Below are 17,674 nucleotides of genomic sequence, written 5' to 3'. Positions count from 1 at the left end.
TATATATATATATATATATATATATATATATATATATATCAAAAAAGTCTTGTTTCTTTTCAATGTAGCAGGGGGGGGGGGGGGGGGGATATATTCTTTCCCATCATTAGCACAGTTCTGCTGTTCTACACCTATAATATCTTCCACTGCTTTGATGTCTTGTTCCTAGAAAAATAAATGACTTGTAATTCTACCATTTATTAGAGTAGCACTTTCTCAGGATGTCCAAAGTTGCAGAAAATTGCTCCTTAAACTACTTTCAGATCTCTACCAAAATGTCTATATTGATTCAGGTGAGGGCATGAAAAAAAAAAAAATGTGATCTTTGGAAAAAAAAAATGTCATCTGTATGAACTAGAATGAGTTGGACAGTTTGGGAAAGAGGAAGCTAATTATACGATAGAAATCAGAAAACATTTCCAATAATATTAGTAATGCAGGAGGGTGGTCGGGTCGGAGGACTACCTGGGTGGGGAGCAGTATAGGAGCAGGACAGGGAGGCATTTTATATAGTAAATACTCAGTGGCTTGTTGTAATAAGCACACACTGTCCTTGTTGTTAGACGATCCAGTTTCAATTGAGAGTGGAAATTTGCTGTAAATAAATTGATGCTCCTCTGCCTGCCTGCTCCTTATTAACCTTTTATTTTTAGCGTGTCCTGGAACCCCATACCACCCAGCTGTCAGGGTTATAATTGAAAGTTATGAGCCCATAGTGAGGAGCAGGCAGTAATTCAATTACAAGGAATATCTCTTGCTTTATGGCGCACAGCTAAATTAAATGTCATTATTCACTGTCTCTAATGGAAATCAAAGGGAAATCAGATTAGAGTATTTGTGAAAGAAATCACTGAGTGATCCTTAATGAAGAAATAACTGTCTAAAACAGTGTAGTGCGCTTTACTTAGCAGATTCAGGCCTAATAGGGATTGATCACAATCCTGATTTATTATTGCTTAACCTACTGGATAATTCATCACTTTTATTTGTCATCGTAACCTCATGTTTTTTTTTTTTTTCTTGTCCCATGACTACAATGGCTTCATGTATTTATTCCAAAAATGAATGTGCCAGGAGTTATGAAAAGTGTCCTCCCCTCCATAGACCATAATCACATTACACACTGCGCTTCCCCCTTTGTCTGCAGGGTCTATACACACACCAGGGTCTAAGTAGCTTCCAGTGAATTGACACTACCCCTTAGCTGGTGTGTGGCTTTGATAATGTAAAAGGATCAGGATCGCAGGGCCAAGCAGAGATTGCGGTGGGCCATGTAAACTCTGCTGACCCTCTATTATGGAGGACCCTCACTGCTTCCCTGTGAAGTATGGGGCACCTCCTCACACATGACATTGCTCTCCACATCACTGTGATGAATGTCTTCCAGAGTTTCTTTGCACTAATTACTGCCTTGTAAATGACCATCATTAAAGCAATTGAACAAAGCTTGGAGGGGAATGCAAAGCAGAAAGTGCAGCTAGTATGAATGGAACAGTAGTAATTGTCTGGCTTGGAAAGTACTGACTTTTAGGTAACACTTCCCACCTTCCTGCTGATGCTTATTCCTGATGGTTTTTTTGGAGCTGCTGAAACGTTATTTATTCATAGTTATACAACAATATGTCTCTGCAATCCACATCACAATTCTATTACAAAACCGCATGTGCAGTTGGTGCAGATATGTAAAAAAAAATATAAAAAAGTTAGTCTGAGCAATTCTTTTCCTCCACTCTTATCATTGAAGAATATAGATTCTACACCAGTCAGAGTGGAAGGAAATATCCTGGGCTTATGATCTCTTAAGCTCTTTATATTACTTCTCAGCTCAGAGTTTCTGAATGGCCAGTAACCATGTATTAACATCTGAAATAATTATCAATCCCTGGTGATAGCTGAATAACTCAGGGATCCCCTTTTCTCTAGAACTAAAAGGTCTTGGAATCTGTTCATTTGTTTACTGATATTTGCAGCTTTTAATGTGTTTTTGTAAGGACAATTGTTTATCAGTCTAATTGTTCCTCTATCTATCTATCTATCTATCTATCTATCTATCTATCTATATATCTATCTATATCATATTCTATCTATCTATCTATCTATCTATCTCATATTCTATCTATCTATCTATCTATCTCATATTCTATCTATCTATCCATTTATTTATCTATCTATCTATCTATCTCATATTCTATCTATCTATTTATTTCTCTATCTATCTATCTATCTATCTCATATTCTATCTATCTATCTATCTATCTATCCATGTATTTATCTATCTATCTATCTATCTATCTATCTATCTATCTATCTATCTCATATTCTATCTATCTATTAATCAATCATAATTTTTCTGTATCTATTATGTATTCTCTCTCTCTTTTTTCTCTCTCTAATTATCTATCTATATATCATTATTCTTTTGCACCTATTTTTTCCTCTATCTATCATAATTTTTCTGTATCTATTTTTTCTCTCTCTTTCTCTCTCTCTTTTTTGCTCTCTCTCTTTCTCTCTCTCTCTCACTCTCTCTCTCTTTCTCTCTCTCTCTCTCCCTCTCTCTCTCTCTCTCTCTCTCTCTCTCTCTCTCTCTCTCTCTCTCTCTCTCTCTCTCCCCCTCTCTCTCTCCCTCTCTTTCTCTCTCTCTCTCTCTCTCTCTCTCTCTCTCTCTCTCTCTCTCTCTCTCTCTCTCTCTCTCTCTCTCTCTCTCACCTTCTCTCTCTCCCCCACTCTCTCTCTCTCCCCCCCCCCCTCTCTCTCTCTCTCTCTCTCTCTCTCCCATCTCTGTCTCTCCCTCTCTATCTATCTAGGCCACAATCACACTAGCATTTTGTTAACTTATATTTATATTATCTGTCAAATCCCATTTAAGGTCATTAACAAAAATGTAAAAATGTTTTATACTAATAAAAACTGACAACAGTTTTTACATAATTTAATTATATGTGGTTTAACTGAATAAAAAAAAATATGAAAACACACAGAGAAAGACACTACAGGGGAAGCAATCCTTTTTCAGGCATATGTTTTTTTGCAACCAGTGTTTGTACTTTGGCAAAGTTATAGTATTTGTGGCATATGGTGCATAAGTTATAGTAAAATAGTAATATTTCCTAAGTGTATACTGTATTATTTATCTTTATCACAGTTGTAATTACCAAAATATAGTTGGTCTTTTAATTGAACATTTTCTCAGAACAATTCAGATACTAACATGGACAAACACACACACACACACACACACACACACACACACACACACACACCTAACATCTTTTACTATTAATCATATTCTTATTATATATATATATATATATATATATATATATATATTTATTATGTATAGATTTTTTTTTTAACTACCCTTATCTGGAGTGTCTTCAATTCCTGTAATGTTTCTCAGGTTTGGTTTCAGAACCGAAGAGCGAAATGTAGAAAACAAGAAAATCAAATGCATAAAGGTGGGTATGGTGAGTAGATCCAAACCCAATGCAGTCTTGGAAATTTATTCAGGTGGCAAAGGGTTCTTCTATTTTTACATTGTATAAATAACATGTGTACTAGTAGCTTGGAAGCACAACTAATCCAAATAATTCACAATGCATCTAAAAGAGCTGTCTAGTGTGATTTTACCTACAGCAGCTTTCAACCTAGGGAAGTATTAGCAGCCAACTATACTGGATAACTCCTATGTAATCCATAGTTTACGTGACCTTACTATTCCATAATATTAACATTGAGTTTAAAAAAAAAAAAGTCATGTAGTATGGTATCTGGGAAGGGCACTTACAGAATATTTTACATACCTACTGTTATGTATCCAAAGTTTTAGTTAATATAAAAATATTATTTCTTAAATATTTATAGTTTAATAATGAACATTATTTAACATTCTATACAGTAAACTGGAACACTAGCATTATCAGTCACACTTTAGGAATGAACTATCATTTTCATGCATGCAGATCTACACGCTATTCTTCATGAATGAGTTGCCAACATTATTTACTTTTACATACTTTATAGGTGTCATTCTGGGAACAGCAAGTCATTTAGAAACATGTAGAGTTGCACCATATGTGAACATGGGAGCACTGAGGATGCCTTTTCAACAGGTAAATTGAAATACTTCAAAATTATAATCCATATAGTGTAAAATCTTACATTATTATGTTTTATTTTCCCTGTTATTCAGATGTGATTTAGATCAGTTACAATCATGTATTAACGGAGGCCTTAAAGGAGTACTCTGGCCCTAATACATCTTCTCCTATTCAAAGGATAGGGGATAAGATGTATGATCGCGGGGGTCCCGCTGCTGGCCGTCGTGCCACCTCCAATAGACTTGCATTCTGGGGGCGGGGCATGACGTCACACGGGGGCACAGGTTGTCACGATACTCCGGCCCCGTGGTCATCACGCTACACACTCAGAGCCTCCAGCGCTCCAGAGAGCTCACAAAGGTGGGTGCACAATGACAGATTTCGGGGGTCCCCAGTGGCAGGACCCCTGCAATCGTACGTCTTATCCCCTATCCTTTGGATATGGGATAAGATGTTTTAAGGCCGGAGTACCTTTTTAATTGGCTTGGTTAAATTTGTCAGAATGGCTGTTTCGAATGTGTAGGCCATGTTATATGTTTCTATGTTACATTCCCTTAAGATACTGAAAACTATTATATTTCGAAACCGTATATGTGTCTAAGGGATAGTTTATATGTGTGCAATGGTAAGCTTAAAGGGGTACTCCAGTGGAAAAAAATTATTTTCATATCAACTGGCTCCAGAAAGTTAAACAGAATTGTAGATTACTTCTATTTAAAAATCTTAATCCGTCCAGTACTTATCAGCTGCTGTATGATCCACAAGAAGTTGTATAGTTCTTTTCTGTCTGACCACAGTTCTCTCTGCTAATACCTCTATCTGTGTCATGAACTGGGCTAAGCAGGAGAGGTTTGCAATGGGGATTTGTTCCTTTTCTGGACAGTTCCTGACATGGACAGAGGTGGCAGTAGAGAGCACCATGGTCACACTGAAAAGAACTGTACAACTTCCTCTGGAGTATACAGCAGCTGGTAAATACTGGAAGGATTACAATTTTTGATATAGAAGTAATTTATAAATCTTTCTGGCACCAGTTGATAAAAAAAATAATAATAATTTCCACCGGAGTACCCCTTTAAGGTTAGGTTTACATACATTTTTGTAGCCATAAAAAAACTAAAAATCTTCAGTTTTTTTTGTAAAAAGTTATTTTAAGCACATTTGTTTAAATTCTTCTGCCTACTTTGATAAAGTTTTTCTGAAGATTTTTTGTATTTCTGCTGTACTTTACCAAAAATGAGCTGAAAATAAAAAACATGCTGATTAAATTAACAATTGAACACATTTCTATAAGAAACCCATTTTTTCCACCATAAAACCACCTTTTATGGTCATTTAATGGCTAAAAAGGGCCATTTTAATTGTGTGCAAACACGTATAAAGGTGTATTGCCATCTCATAAAGTGATGGCAGATCACTAGGATATGGTGCCATCACTTAAACTTGAGAAAGAAGATGCCACAGTGTTCCTGGCCACCTGACTGAACAGGGACCTGCAGGCAGCTACATGCACTTAAATGGAGCCTCACTGCAGATCCCCTACACAATAGATGCTTGGGGAAGTTACCACTGTGCACAGAAAAAAAGGGGCCACTTCAGTAAATCAGCGCTGCATCCCCTTCTATCCCAGCATTACTCTTTGCCCCAATGATCACAAAGTTATATAACATCATAGTAATATGACATAATTTTATGAAAAAAAGCCCTTTTATCTATGTTAGTATAAACCTATTTTGGGCCTTCATGACAAAGCATTTCTTTTATTTTTCATTTTTGCATTCCAAGCCAAGCCGTACACGCTATATACATACTTTTTTTGATTGCTGTTTTTTTTTATGCCACCATTTTGGGGTACTTATTAAAGTAATTAATCATTTGAAATCACTTTCAACATGTGAGAGAGATGTAAAAATGTCTGATCAGACAGGGTCTCAGTGCTGAAACCCACACCGATCGGAATGAGCCAGAAGTGTGCAGTGGCATACTTTACTCCCAGGCTCACAATAACCTACACCTTGTGGCTCCATTATAAGTTTGTGGGGCCGCAGGAAATTGATGATTGTGAGATAGGGGGTAAACTTCGCTACTCCATAATTCTCCCTGCTCATTCTGCTGGTTGGTGGGGGTCTTAGAAGAACCTGTCCAATCAAAACTTTTGTGTCTGTCTTTTTGTGAAATTTATTTAGTGAGGATGAAAAAACCCAAAACAATTTCACTGCAATTGCACAATTTACTGTGCAGAATAATTACGATGTTTATTACTATATGTTGATCTTTACAGTCATGGCAATATCATGAATTTTTTGTGCAGTATACCAAAGCATTATTGCCTTTTACTAGTGCTTTTGTTACATAGCTATAGTAGGCCTTTGTTAGATCCCCGGCTGTCTAGGCAGCCCATTGATGCCCCACATTCACATTGACAGGATCAGAGTTATCTCTGATTCTTGCCATTGGAGATATCACTTGCTACTAATAGCATAGGCACAGCTTCTGTTCCCACTTCATTTCCATGATGTAACTGTATGTCGACATGAGGGGAGTTAGTTCTCTCCATGAAGTATGGTTACATCACAGAGGAGAAAAAGGTTAAGATAGTTCTGCTTATTGATATAAAAGCTCATGACCCAATAATCCTTTTGTTTTTCTGAGCACCTTTGTTAGGCCCCTTCTTTGCTAAGGCAGGCCTTTGGTACCCCATGATCACATTGCAGAGCACCAATGAGATGCCAGGATTGGAGTTAGCACCAAAGGTTGCCCTTGCAGCAAATGCCTGATGATAGCTCAATGACCCTTTTTTTTTGCATGAGGGTGTTTGTTAGGCTCCAGTTGCCAGGATGACCCATTGGTGTCCCAAGATCATGTTGCAGGGCAATGATGAGGTGACGGGATTAGAGAGCTGCTGATGTCATGGATACCACTTCTGTGCCTACATCATCCCTACAATGTAACTGTACACTGTGGTGTGGAATGTTAGTGTACACCATGAAGTAGAATTACAGTGTACTGTGAGAAGGGGTTAAGTTGCTTCTTGTCATTAATATGGAAGCTGGAGAAAAATCATAGCCCAATCATTCTTTTCTATTTAAGACAGTCTGTGCCCTATTTTACAGAAAACATTTTGGCATTATCATCATCAATCATGTATTAAGTGGCAGGGCTTTAAAAGCTATCAGTCCCATCTGAAGAAATATTAAAGGATATGCTCCTGCAAGTGGGAATGTTAAAGGGGTACTCCACTGCCCCAGCATCCAGAACGTTTAGTTCAGAACGCTGGGTGCGGGGGTCATGACATCATGGCCATGCCCCTCATGACATCACACCCCCTCAATGCAAGTCTATGGGAGGGGGCGTGACGTACGTGTGATGGCACGACCCCCGCAGCCCGTACCCAGCATTCGGAACTAAATGTTCCGGACCCTGGGGCAGTGGAGTACCCCTTTAAGCCATTATCCTGCTGAATGGCAAGTAGGGAGACCACAAATGTTCCATTGTACCCATGTTTTTTGTGCAACAGGTGGAGGGAACTGATTCCTCTGCCTGAATGTGACTGTAATATAAGTGTATCCAATAATGTAAATCAAATACAAATCGTAACATGGTAGTAAAGTCTATTGGTAAGGTTGGCAACATCAGAAGATTGAATACAATTTTTTCCAATTTTTATTTTATTATATGAAAAACCTTATATGATGTGTGATTGGTTGCACGTACAGATGTGTCCACCCTTACCTTTCCTTTAGTTTAGCTAAGGATTCCAATTGCTCCTGAAACTCATTTAACACAATATCATGACATGCATCAAGGCACTCAAAAAGTTTTTTTGACATGACAATCCCTGGGTATCCACACAAAGACAAACACAGCTTATACATTTCATGGGAATGTTACCAAATCATGTTGTTGTAGCTGGGAATCTCACAACATACATCTCAGAATATATTGAGTTTAAAGGGGTACTACCATGGAAAACTTTTTTTTTTTTTTTTTTTAAATGAACTGGTGGCAGAAAGTTAAACAGATTTGTAAATTACTTCTATTAAAAAAATCTTAATCTTTCCAGTACTTTTTAGGGTCTGTATACTACAGAGGAAATGGTTTTCTTTTTGGAACACAGAGCTCTCTGCTGACATCATGAGCACAGTGCTCTCTGCTGACATCTCTGTCCATTTTAGGAACTGTCCAGAGCAGCATCTGTTTGCTATGGGGATTTTCTCCTACTCTTGACAGTTCCTAAAATGGACAGAGATGTCAGCAGAGAGCAATGTGGTCATGATGTCAGCAGAGAGCTCTATGGTTCAAAAAGAAAACCATTTCCTCTGTAGTATTCAGATGCTAATAAGTACTGGAAGGATTAAGATTTTTTAATAGAAGTAATTTACAAATCTGTTTATCTTTCTGGCACCAGTTGATTTAAAAAAAAAAATAAAATAAAAAATAAAGTTTTCCACTGTAGTACCCCTTTAAAGATAAGGTAGGAAAGGATATGTCTATACATCACCAATGACATGTATTGGTTATGCTTTCTTATTACTTACAGGGGCATTCATGCTTGGAAGGGATTGCTAAGTATTATTATAGATTATAACCAAAATATAAATAATGACCTGTAATGGTTAAGAAACATAAAACTTGCATTCATTTTATATATCCCTTTTTTAGGATTAGATGGAGAATCGTGCATTTGTATTTAGGCAGGCTTGTTACTTGTATTAACATTAAATTCATATTAAGGATGAAAGTAGGAAATGTGCGCATGATGTAAAAAAGGGATGAGTGGAATGACTAATGCTATAGGATTTAACAAATTGGAAGTCATTCACATATAGAGGTTTAGTCAAAAACCGCAACAATCATGTTATGACTCATGGCCACATACAGTATGAATAAACCCATACAGTAATGTTCCTTAGCTTCAGCATCCAGTAGCCTTGATCTTGACCTCTGTCATAAATACTTCATTTGCAATCTGAGATCATCTTAATTCTGGAATGTCCATGGTCTTAGCAGTGTACTAAAGATATATCATTAATAATAATCATTTCCTGGGAATTGTTAGCAAATGTAAACTATCCATTAGGCACCCTTTAATGTTTCTTCACTAAGCTTAAACATTTCAAATATTCATCAAATCTTCTACTTTGGCATAATAAATGGTAGATCTTAAAGGGGTATTCTGGTGGAAAATATATATTTTTTTTATCAACTGGTGCCAGAAAGTTAAACAGATTTGTAAATTACTTCTATTAAAAAATCTTTATCCTTCTAGTAGCTGCTATATACTACAGAGAAAGTTATTTTCTTTTTGGATTTTTTTTTTCCTGTCCACGGTGCTCTCTGCTGACACCTCTGTCCGTATCAGGAACTGTCCAGAACAGGAGCAAATCCTCATAGCAAACCTATGCTGCTCTTGACAGTTCCTGATATAGACAGAGGTGTCAGCAGAGAGCACTGTGAACAGAAAAAAAGGCATCCAAAAACAAAAGAGCTTTCTCTGTAATATACAGCCGCTAATAAGTACTGGAAGGATAGAAGTAATTTAAAAATATAAAAATATCTTTAACTTCCAGTTGATTAAAAAAAATTATGTTTTCCACCGGAGTACCCCTTTAAGCTTAGATTTACTTTTTATTTTCATTTTTTTATTTAACATTTTCCAATACCGAAGGTAGGTCCATAAGAGAACAAGTGATTGGGAACAGATAGGGTAACAAACAAGAAGTGCAGATTTGGATACATGTTAATTGTCTATAACAAACAAGCAAGTTGTAACCAGTCAAGCCGGGGAAATTGGCAACAAACTTTAACTAGTGCAAAAAGGGGGGCAGGCCAAAAAGAGCAGAGGGATTTTAATGATAGTTAGTATAAGGGTGCCATCACATGCTTCAGTACTTGTTAAAGCTGGTTAACCGGCCAAAACTGATGGCAAACTGCATCAGTTGTGGCAAGGTCTGGCGCCCAGTTACTTCTGTAGGCCGGATGGGAGAACACTGAAAGATGCATCCCCTTATCTGGTGTGTCAAGCAATCCAGCTGGACCCATTTGTGCAGCAATGTTTTTTGATTTTTGCTTTGCTCCTTATAACCAATAGGAGTGCAGATTTCATTATTCCAGAGCAGATTAGAAAAGATAAGTAATGATATGATTGATGTACATAGGCAATACATTTTTGTTTGGAAATGTTTTTAAATTATAATTCCCAATACATTTTGGAAGTCTTTGAGCTCAACATATCCGGCACTTTGGGATCCTTCTGTCATATCAAACTATATTGCAAATAAACCAATACGATTAAACCTGAAATTCATTTATATGATCTCATTGAGCAAGCACCATGCATAACTGGTACTTGCATATTAACACAAGTGCAGTACAACAAAGTATTTTTTGATCAGTGCTTACAGCATGGACCTATGTTTAATACTATTGAATTATAACTATTGCACTAATGCTTATTGCCTGATAAAAAAAATGTAGCCGGCAGAAATACCCCTAGGTATAGGCCTCTTCAACCTAATAGGAAACCATGCCCTTCATATGCCCAGTGTTACCTTGGAAGCATACCATAGTTTAACTAACAGCTCACATTATTTAACTTTGTGACTTTGAACTGAACTCCCACAATGTATCCACAATGCCTTACCTTAACCCCTTCCCGACCCACGACATACATGTACGTCATGTCCGGGTTTTCCCGACCTATGACGTACATGTACGTCATGCTGATACTGGCCGCTACTCATGGCATCCCGCCACTCCCGGTAAGATGGTGGCTATTACTAATAGCCAGCCATCTTGCCTCGGGACCTAGGGGGGTTTCGTCACCCCTTCGCAGCCATCGCTCCTATGAGTTAGTCAAATCTGACTAGCTGATTGCAGCATTTTGCACATAAAAATCCAAAGCAGCGCAACATGTGTGTCCCGATCACACATACTGCTCTACTAGGACACACATACTGCTCTGCTAGGAGTCCGCAGTGTCCCTTACCTGTCCCCCTTCCCCAAATGTCCTTCACCTGTCCTGAGCTGCCGACACTGTGCCCGCCTGCATGCTTCACTTCTGGGTGAAGCATGTACAGAAATGTATTAAATTTTTTTGTGTAAAGCTGCTGTTTAGTTGTACAACAGCTCCCCCTAGTGTCCTAAACCTGTTACTGCGTATCTTGTGCACTAGACACTAGGGGGAGCTGTTGTACAGAAGTAAAAAAAAAAATATATATACATGTGTATATATAGATATATATATATATGTGTGTGTGTGTATATATATATATGTGTATATATATATATATATACACATATATATTCAAAATTTAATTGTTCCCCTCAAAAAATTAGATTTTGAACTTTTGTAGAAAATTTGAAAAAATGCTCATAATAATATAAGCCTTCTAATGTCGTAAAAAAGTAAAAGAATGTTTAACAAATGATGCCAACATAAAGTAGACATATTGTGGATGTGAATTAATAACTACATTTATTTGGCATGACTATTTCTCTTACAATTTTTCACAAGTTTTTCCCAAAAATCGCTTCATGTATCAACAAAAATTTACCAATTTATCACTTTGCCAGGCAAAAACAGTCCAAAGTTATTACCACTTAAAGAGACACAGGTTCGATTTGAAAAAACTGAAGGCCAAAACTAGCTGGGACATGAAGGGGTTAATAAAAAAAAAAGTTCCCACCCAATTCAATTGTGTAGTGATTTGTTATATTAAATAAGGTTGTTTGGATGGAAGCACTTCTGTAAGCAGTAGAAATGCCACATTAGGCTTGGTTCACATCACGTTTTTGCCATACTGTTTTCAATCCGTTTTTCTAAAGAAAACTGTATGGCAAAAAAACGGATGGAACAGTATGGAAAAAAGTAAACCGTATGCGTTTTTAAACAGTATACTGTTTTTATAAGTGCATACAGTTCCGTCAGTTTTTATAGAAAAAAAACCAACGTATCCGGTTGCAGTACAGTTTTTAAACCAGAGTCAAAACCGTGGTTGACCACGATTTTGTCTCCGGTTTAAAAACTGTACTGCAACCGCATACGATTTTTTTAAACATGGACGTCAATGGGAAACGCACATGTATACGGTTCCATACAGGAAAAGTGTATACGTTTTTACTTTGCACATGCGCATTAGAATCCTTAAGTCCCCACCCAAGACCTCTCCCATTAAAAATGGACAACATTTTCAAAAACGTATGGGTTTTTTTTCTATAAAAACTGACGGAACTGTATGCACTTTTAAAAACAGTATATTGTTTAAAAACGCATACGGTTAACTTTTTTCCATACTGTTCCATCTGTTTTTTTGCCATACAGTTTTCTTTAGGAAAACGGATTGAAAACAGTATGGCAAAAACGTGATGTCAACCCAGCATAAGCCGGCACTTAAGATCCGGTTCTTTATAAAAATAGATACAAAACTTCACATAAAACCACATAGCTGGAGCAAAGGTTGACCTATTGTGGATCAGCTGATAGTTGTAAAAATTTCTGCACATGTGAATTTACCATTATGGTTTCCCACCTATGTCTACAGAGTACACAAGAGTGCAGTAAAGCTATGTTCACACAATCAAATTTCCGCCGCAGCAGAGATTCTGCAGCAGCAAAGTCCAATTGATTTCAATGGGATTCTGCTGCAGACTCCGCATGGAAATACATTGCCGTCTATGAGATGGTGCATTTCAGAGCAGACCTAGCCTTGGCATGTTCTGCCAGTGCTCCGCTGTCAGATGAATGTCTGTGCAGAATTTTTTTTCGTGTGGACATTCACCCGTGTGAACATAGCCTCACTGTTAGGCTAAATTAGGCTGAGTTCACAAATGTCCGGCATCCGGCATAAGTGAACTCAGCCTAGATCTCGACACAACTGATGACAAGTTGTCATCAGTTGTATGGCATCTGGCGTTCCCCTGTCCTGTGCCCTCTGGCATGTTTAACTATCTGTCGTCAAAATTGAGATGCTGGATGATTGTGAACTGTCCCATTAAAATAAATGGGATCAGTTCTAGGAGCACACTATAGGGAAGCTATGCTGGACGCCTGATATATGTAAACCCAGTCTTACTGATACCAACAAAATGAACATATACATACTGTATGTAAATACATGATGTATGTAAAATAAAAGCTGAGCTCTAATTGGTTGTTATGAGCTAATAAATCAATTTTTGTCTTATGTATTGATAAATCAGCCCAACGTAGATTGTTGAGGACACTTTTTTAATATTACATTTTGCATATCACTTGGGAGGCATAAGCCAGATGTATCTTTTTTTTATTATTCTATTTTATTCACGAAGAAAGAAATCTGGGATAAAAACTGACAACTCTCTGACACTTTTTTCATCTCTCCCAACTGGGACTAGAAGTGGCAGTGTATGAATTTATTGGGCCCTTCTAGGCTTTACAAGTACTGGTGGTTGAGTGTCCCCTTTGGATCTCCACAAACTGTAACGTCACCCTCTGATCACATTCTTAGTTGCTAAGCAATGGCCTAAACATATTCAGACTGCTGTTTATCAAACAGCTTTGGCAAAAAAAAAAAAAAAAATTATTAGGAGTCTGAAGAGTTTCCCAGTATTGAAGTTGTACATTTCCACCATCCCATTACATAAAATGGGTATAACTTAGGCTAAGTTCACATCAGTGTTTTCTATATCCTTTCCTCAGATCTATTGAGTAGTCTGAGAAACTGAAATGAACGAATCACATTCATTTTTTTGGGCTATTTTTGATCTCTGCCAGTATCAGTTACGCTTAATGTCATTATTTTGACAGAAAAGAATACCAGGCACATACAAATTTTTTCTCTGTCAGAAAAAATGGACATCATAATGGCCATTATAAATTTAACCCCTTAAGGACCAGGCCAATTTTATTTTTGCATTTTCGCCTTCTAAATATCATAACTCTTTTATATTTCCATCCACAGACCCATATAAGGGCTTGTTTTTTGTGTCACCAATTTTACTTTGTAATTACATCACTTATTTTACCATAAAAAGTACGGCGCAACAAAAAACAATAAAATATTATTTGTGTGGGAAAATTAAAAAGAAAACCGCAATTTAGCAAATTTGTGAACGTTTTGTTTTCACGCTTTACACTTTACAGTAAAAATGACATGTTTTCTTTATTCTGTGGGTCAATACTATTAAAATGATACCTATGTTATATGCCTTTTATAATTGTACCACTTTAAAAAAATCTCAAACTATTTTAATAAAATTAGTATGTTGGAAATTGCCCTATTTACCCCCTATAACTTTATAATTTTTCTGTATATGGGGCGGTATATGGATAGCTTTTATCGGTACCACTTTTGCTTGTATTTAACTTTTTATAAATTTTGTATACATTTTTTTGGGAATAAAATGTGACAAAAAAAGCTGCAATTTTGGACTTTTTTTTTTTACGTTCACACCGTTCACTGTACTGGATAATTAACAATATATTGCAGACTTTAACACACGCGGCGATACCAAATATGTTTATTCATTATTTTTTTTAATGCTTTTTTGGGGGTAAAATGGGAAAAACGGAAGATTAAATTTTTTATTGGGGGAGGGGATTTTTCACATATTTTTCACATTTTTTTAAACATTTTTTAATTTTAATAAGTGAGGAGACCTTCGGCCGCCATGCTGGATGATCAGATTCCCGCAGCAGCGCTGTGGGCAATCTTATCATCCATTTAAAGTACTGCACAGCGGCAGATGACATGATCTGTATTGATCATGGCATTTGAGGGGTTAATGGTGGACATCTGTGCGATTGCGGATGTCCGCCATTACCGGCGGGTCCCTGGCTGCTGATAGCAGCTGGGACCTGCTGTGCCCTAACAGACATAAACTGAGGTTAATTCCATCACCATAGACTTTAATATTAACCCCTTAATGACAATGCACATAAATGTACGTCATGGTGCCGTGGTACTTAACGCATCATGACATACATTTACGCTACTGGTGCTTGCGGTCATGGCGGAGCGTAAATGTATGTCATGGTGCATTAAGTACCACGACAACATGAGGTACATTTACATCCATTGTCGTTAAGGGGTTAATATTGAACTCTATGGTGACGGAATTAACCTCAGTTTAGGTCTGTTAGTTTTAATATCCGTTACAATCTGTTATTGCAACTAAGCATGCTCAGTGAAGAAAAAACAAAGGTAGGTCAGATCACGTGACCTTAACCCTAAAATGCTAAAAAAAAAGTACATTAACGGATACAAATGGATGTATATACGAATTTAAACTGATGTTGACAGTCCGTTATTTAAATGGACCGTTCCAAGAATTAATTTTAAATAACGGACCGTTGGCGTCTGTTAACTAGATTTCTTCTTTCATGTTTAAAGGGGCTTTTCAAAAGTTATTTCTGGAATATTTGGTTGTTATCCACTACACTGCTCTACAAATCTAACCCATTAACCTTAATTTTCAAGAAAGTGACAGATTTCTAAAAACCTCCAAAGGCCATAACCACACAATTTAAATTTTAATTTTAATTTAATATGCACATTTTTGCCAAATTTTTTTGCCAACGCATTTTTTTTATTTTAGCTGAAAACGTGCGTATATAATGAAATACATTACCAAATTGTATGCTGTGTAAAGATAGCCTAAATATCCTACCAAAAAATTTGACTTTTCAAATCAAGTTTGCGTAATTGCTACAAGTTGGTGGCAAAATAGTATTCAACTGCCCATGATGTAACTACATATCATCTTTTATGATATGCTTTTTTTTTTATTGCTAAACTGTTGTCCTATGAAGGTGTGAGCTTTAAATAATTAAATAATTAGTAAACCCAAAACTTTTTTAATACAATTAATTGTTACTATATAGTGGAACAATATGGTTTTGTGTCTAGTATTTCCTGTATTTATACACTGATTTAATTTTAAAACATTTTACAAATAAATTAAAATAATCACATGTTTTTCTTTGATCTACTGCAAAATAGACAAATGCTTAAAGGCCTTTGCACGATACAATCCGGTCTTTATAAGACACTGTTGGCCACCCTAAAGTCATATTGAAGAAACTGATGTTTGTATGGAAAAAGTGGCAAACTGCAAGCATACATGTGGTTACTGGACAGATGTCCAAAACAAATGTTTTCAATCAAACTCATTTTTCTTTGGCCATTTCAACTGGATTTTATGGTAGAAAATGTAGATAAACATGAGTACCTTATGACAAATTTACACTGTGCCTCACTCAACCTTAGAAGAGGCTGCAAACATATTTCATTTTCACTGTTAGTGATGAAATATAGTCTCCTAATGGCCTGAATATATTAATGATATAGGTGAGCCAGGAAAAAGAGATAACATTAACTTGTATAAATGTAACATTCCTGTTACTGCTGCTGGCTACATTTTGAGCCAATTTATTCAAATTACTGGCCAAGTTTTACACATTTTAGTGGATTTTTTTATACAGCCAATATTTTCTAAATGATTGTTTTCATAATAGTAGAAATACAAATATGTTTTATCCACATTGCAACTGTACTTTATGGTTTTGATATTTACATTTTTGTATTCTTCAAAAATTATGCAAAAACCAAGCCTAATGCCTAGTGAAAGTGAAATGCTGTTCTTCATATATGAAGTTCCATATATTATATACATTACACTAGTTATATTAAACAGTAAACAATGAAAGTATTTAAAATCTAAAACATTGTAAGATACAATGCAACCCATTAATACCTTAAAGATGCAGCCTATTTTTGACCTTCAGTATGTGCTAAATTTGTTTTAAAAAATAATTTTTTTATACCCCCCCACCATTGTTTTTATTTTGTCAGTTGTTTTCGTTGGCTCATTTTTTTTTCTTAGACAATTCTGCTTTTTTAAACACCATTATCATGGCTGGTTAAATAATATTGTATTTTCTAGGTTGGGTTGGGGTGACAGAGGGAATCCCTTTCCCTCTGTCTAACCTCTTTGATGCCACAGTCATCATTGGCCACTGCATCTAAATAGTTATTATTGTACAGATGAAACTCACAGGTGATTGTGGAGGGTACTGTGCTTGAACCACCACTATGTTTTACATTTGTGATAATTTGCAGGAACTGCAGTTTCTGTAAAGTAAATGTGAAAATGTTTTAATGGTATACACTTTGCAGGTATACGCCTAGGACATTTCATGAATTTTAGAGTAGTGAGAAGTTAAGCATTGTGGCCCCACAGTTAATGAGAATTCTCCATGTACTCCCTGTACTGTTGAATGGGACTGAGCTTCCTTAAAGGGGTTGTGTGCTGCCCTGCATTTCGGAGCTCCTCACGCAGTGTCTGGAAGTTCATTACTCCGAACGCTGTGTGCGGGCTTCCATGTTCGCGGCCACCGGGCGTAACGTCATGCCTGGCCCCCTCGTGACGTCATGCCCGCCCCCTCTACCAAAGTCTATGGGAAGGGGTCGTGACAGCGGTCGCGCCCCCTTCCCATAGACTTTCGTTGAGGGGGCAGGCGTGACGTCACGGGGGTACCGGGCTTGATGTCACGCCCGGCGGCCGCGAACATGGAAGCCCGCACACAGCGTTCG

The 17,674-nt window shown here is 36.9% G+C and overlaps 1 protein-coding gene and 1 long non-coding RNA gene across 3 annotated transcripts in view; one reads left to right on the top strand and one right to left on the bottom strand.

The window, feature by feature from the left end:
* The window catches only part of LOC130355559 (uncharacterized), a 96,883-nt gene that overhangs the window by 3,811 nt on the left and 75,398 nt on the right, over positions 1-17,674 (bottom strand). The window lies entirely within an intron of this gene.
* The window catches only part of SHOX (short stature homeobox), a 35,104-nt gene that overhangs the window by 6,183 nt on the left and 11,247 nt on the right, over positions 1-17,674 (top strand). Inside the window, exons 3-4 of one of the 2 annotated variants that reach the window (XM_056555838.1) lie at positions 3,401-3,458; positions 4,024-4,112. In XM_056555838.1, the coding sequence (XP_056411813.1) occupies positions 3,401-3,458; positions 4,024-4,112 (147 nt within the window). Of the gene's footprint in view, positions 1-3,400; positions 3,468-4,023; positions 4,113-17,674 lie in introns of both variants that reach the window. The other variant, XM_056555837.1, reaches the window with a different exon arrangement.

This window comes from Hyla sarda, chromosome 2 (assembly GCF_029499605.1).
Source record: "Hyla sarda isolate aHylSar1 chromosome 2, aHylSar1.hap1, whole genome shotgun sequence".
Classification (NCBI taxonomy): domain Eukaryota; kingdom Metazoa; phylum Chordata; class Amphibia; order Anura; family Hylidae; genus Hyla; species Hyla sarda.
This window is presented reverse-complemented; position numbering and strand designations above follow the sequence as displayed.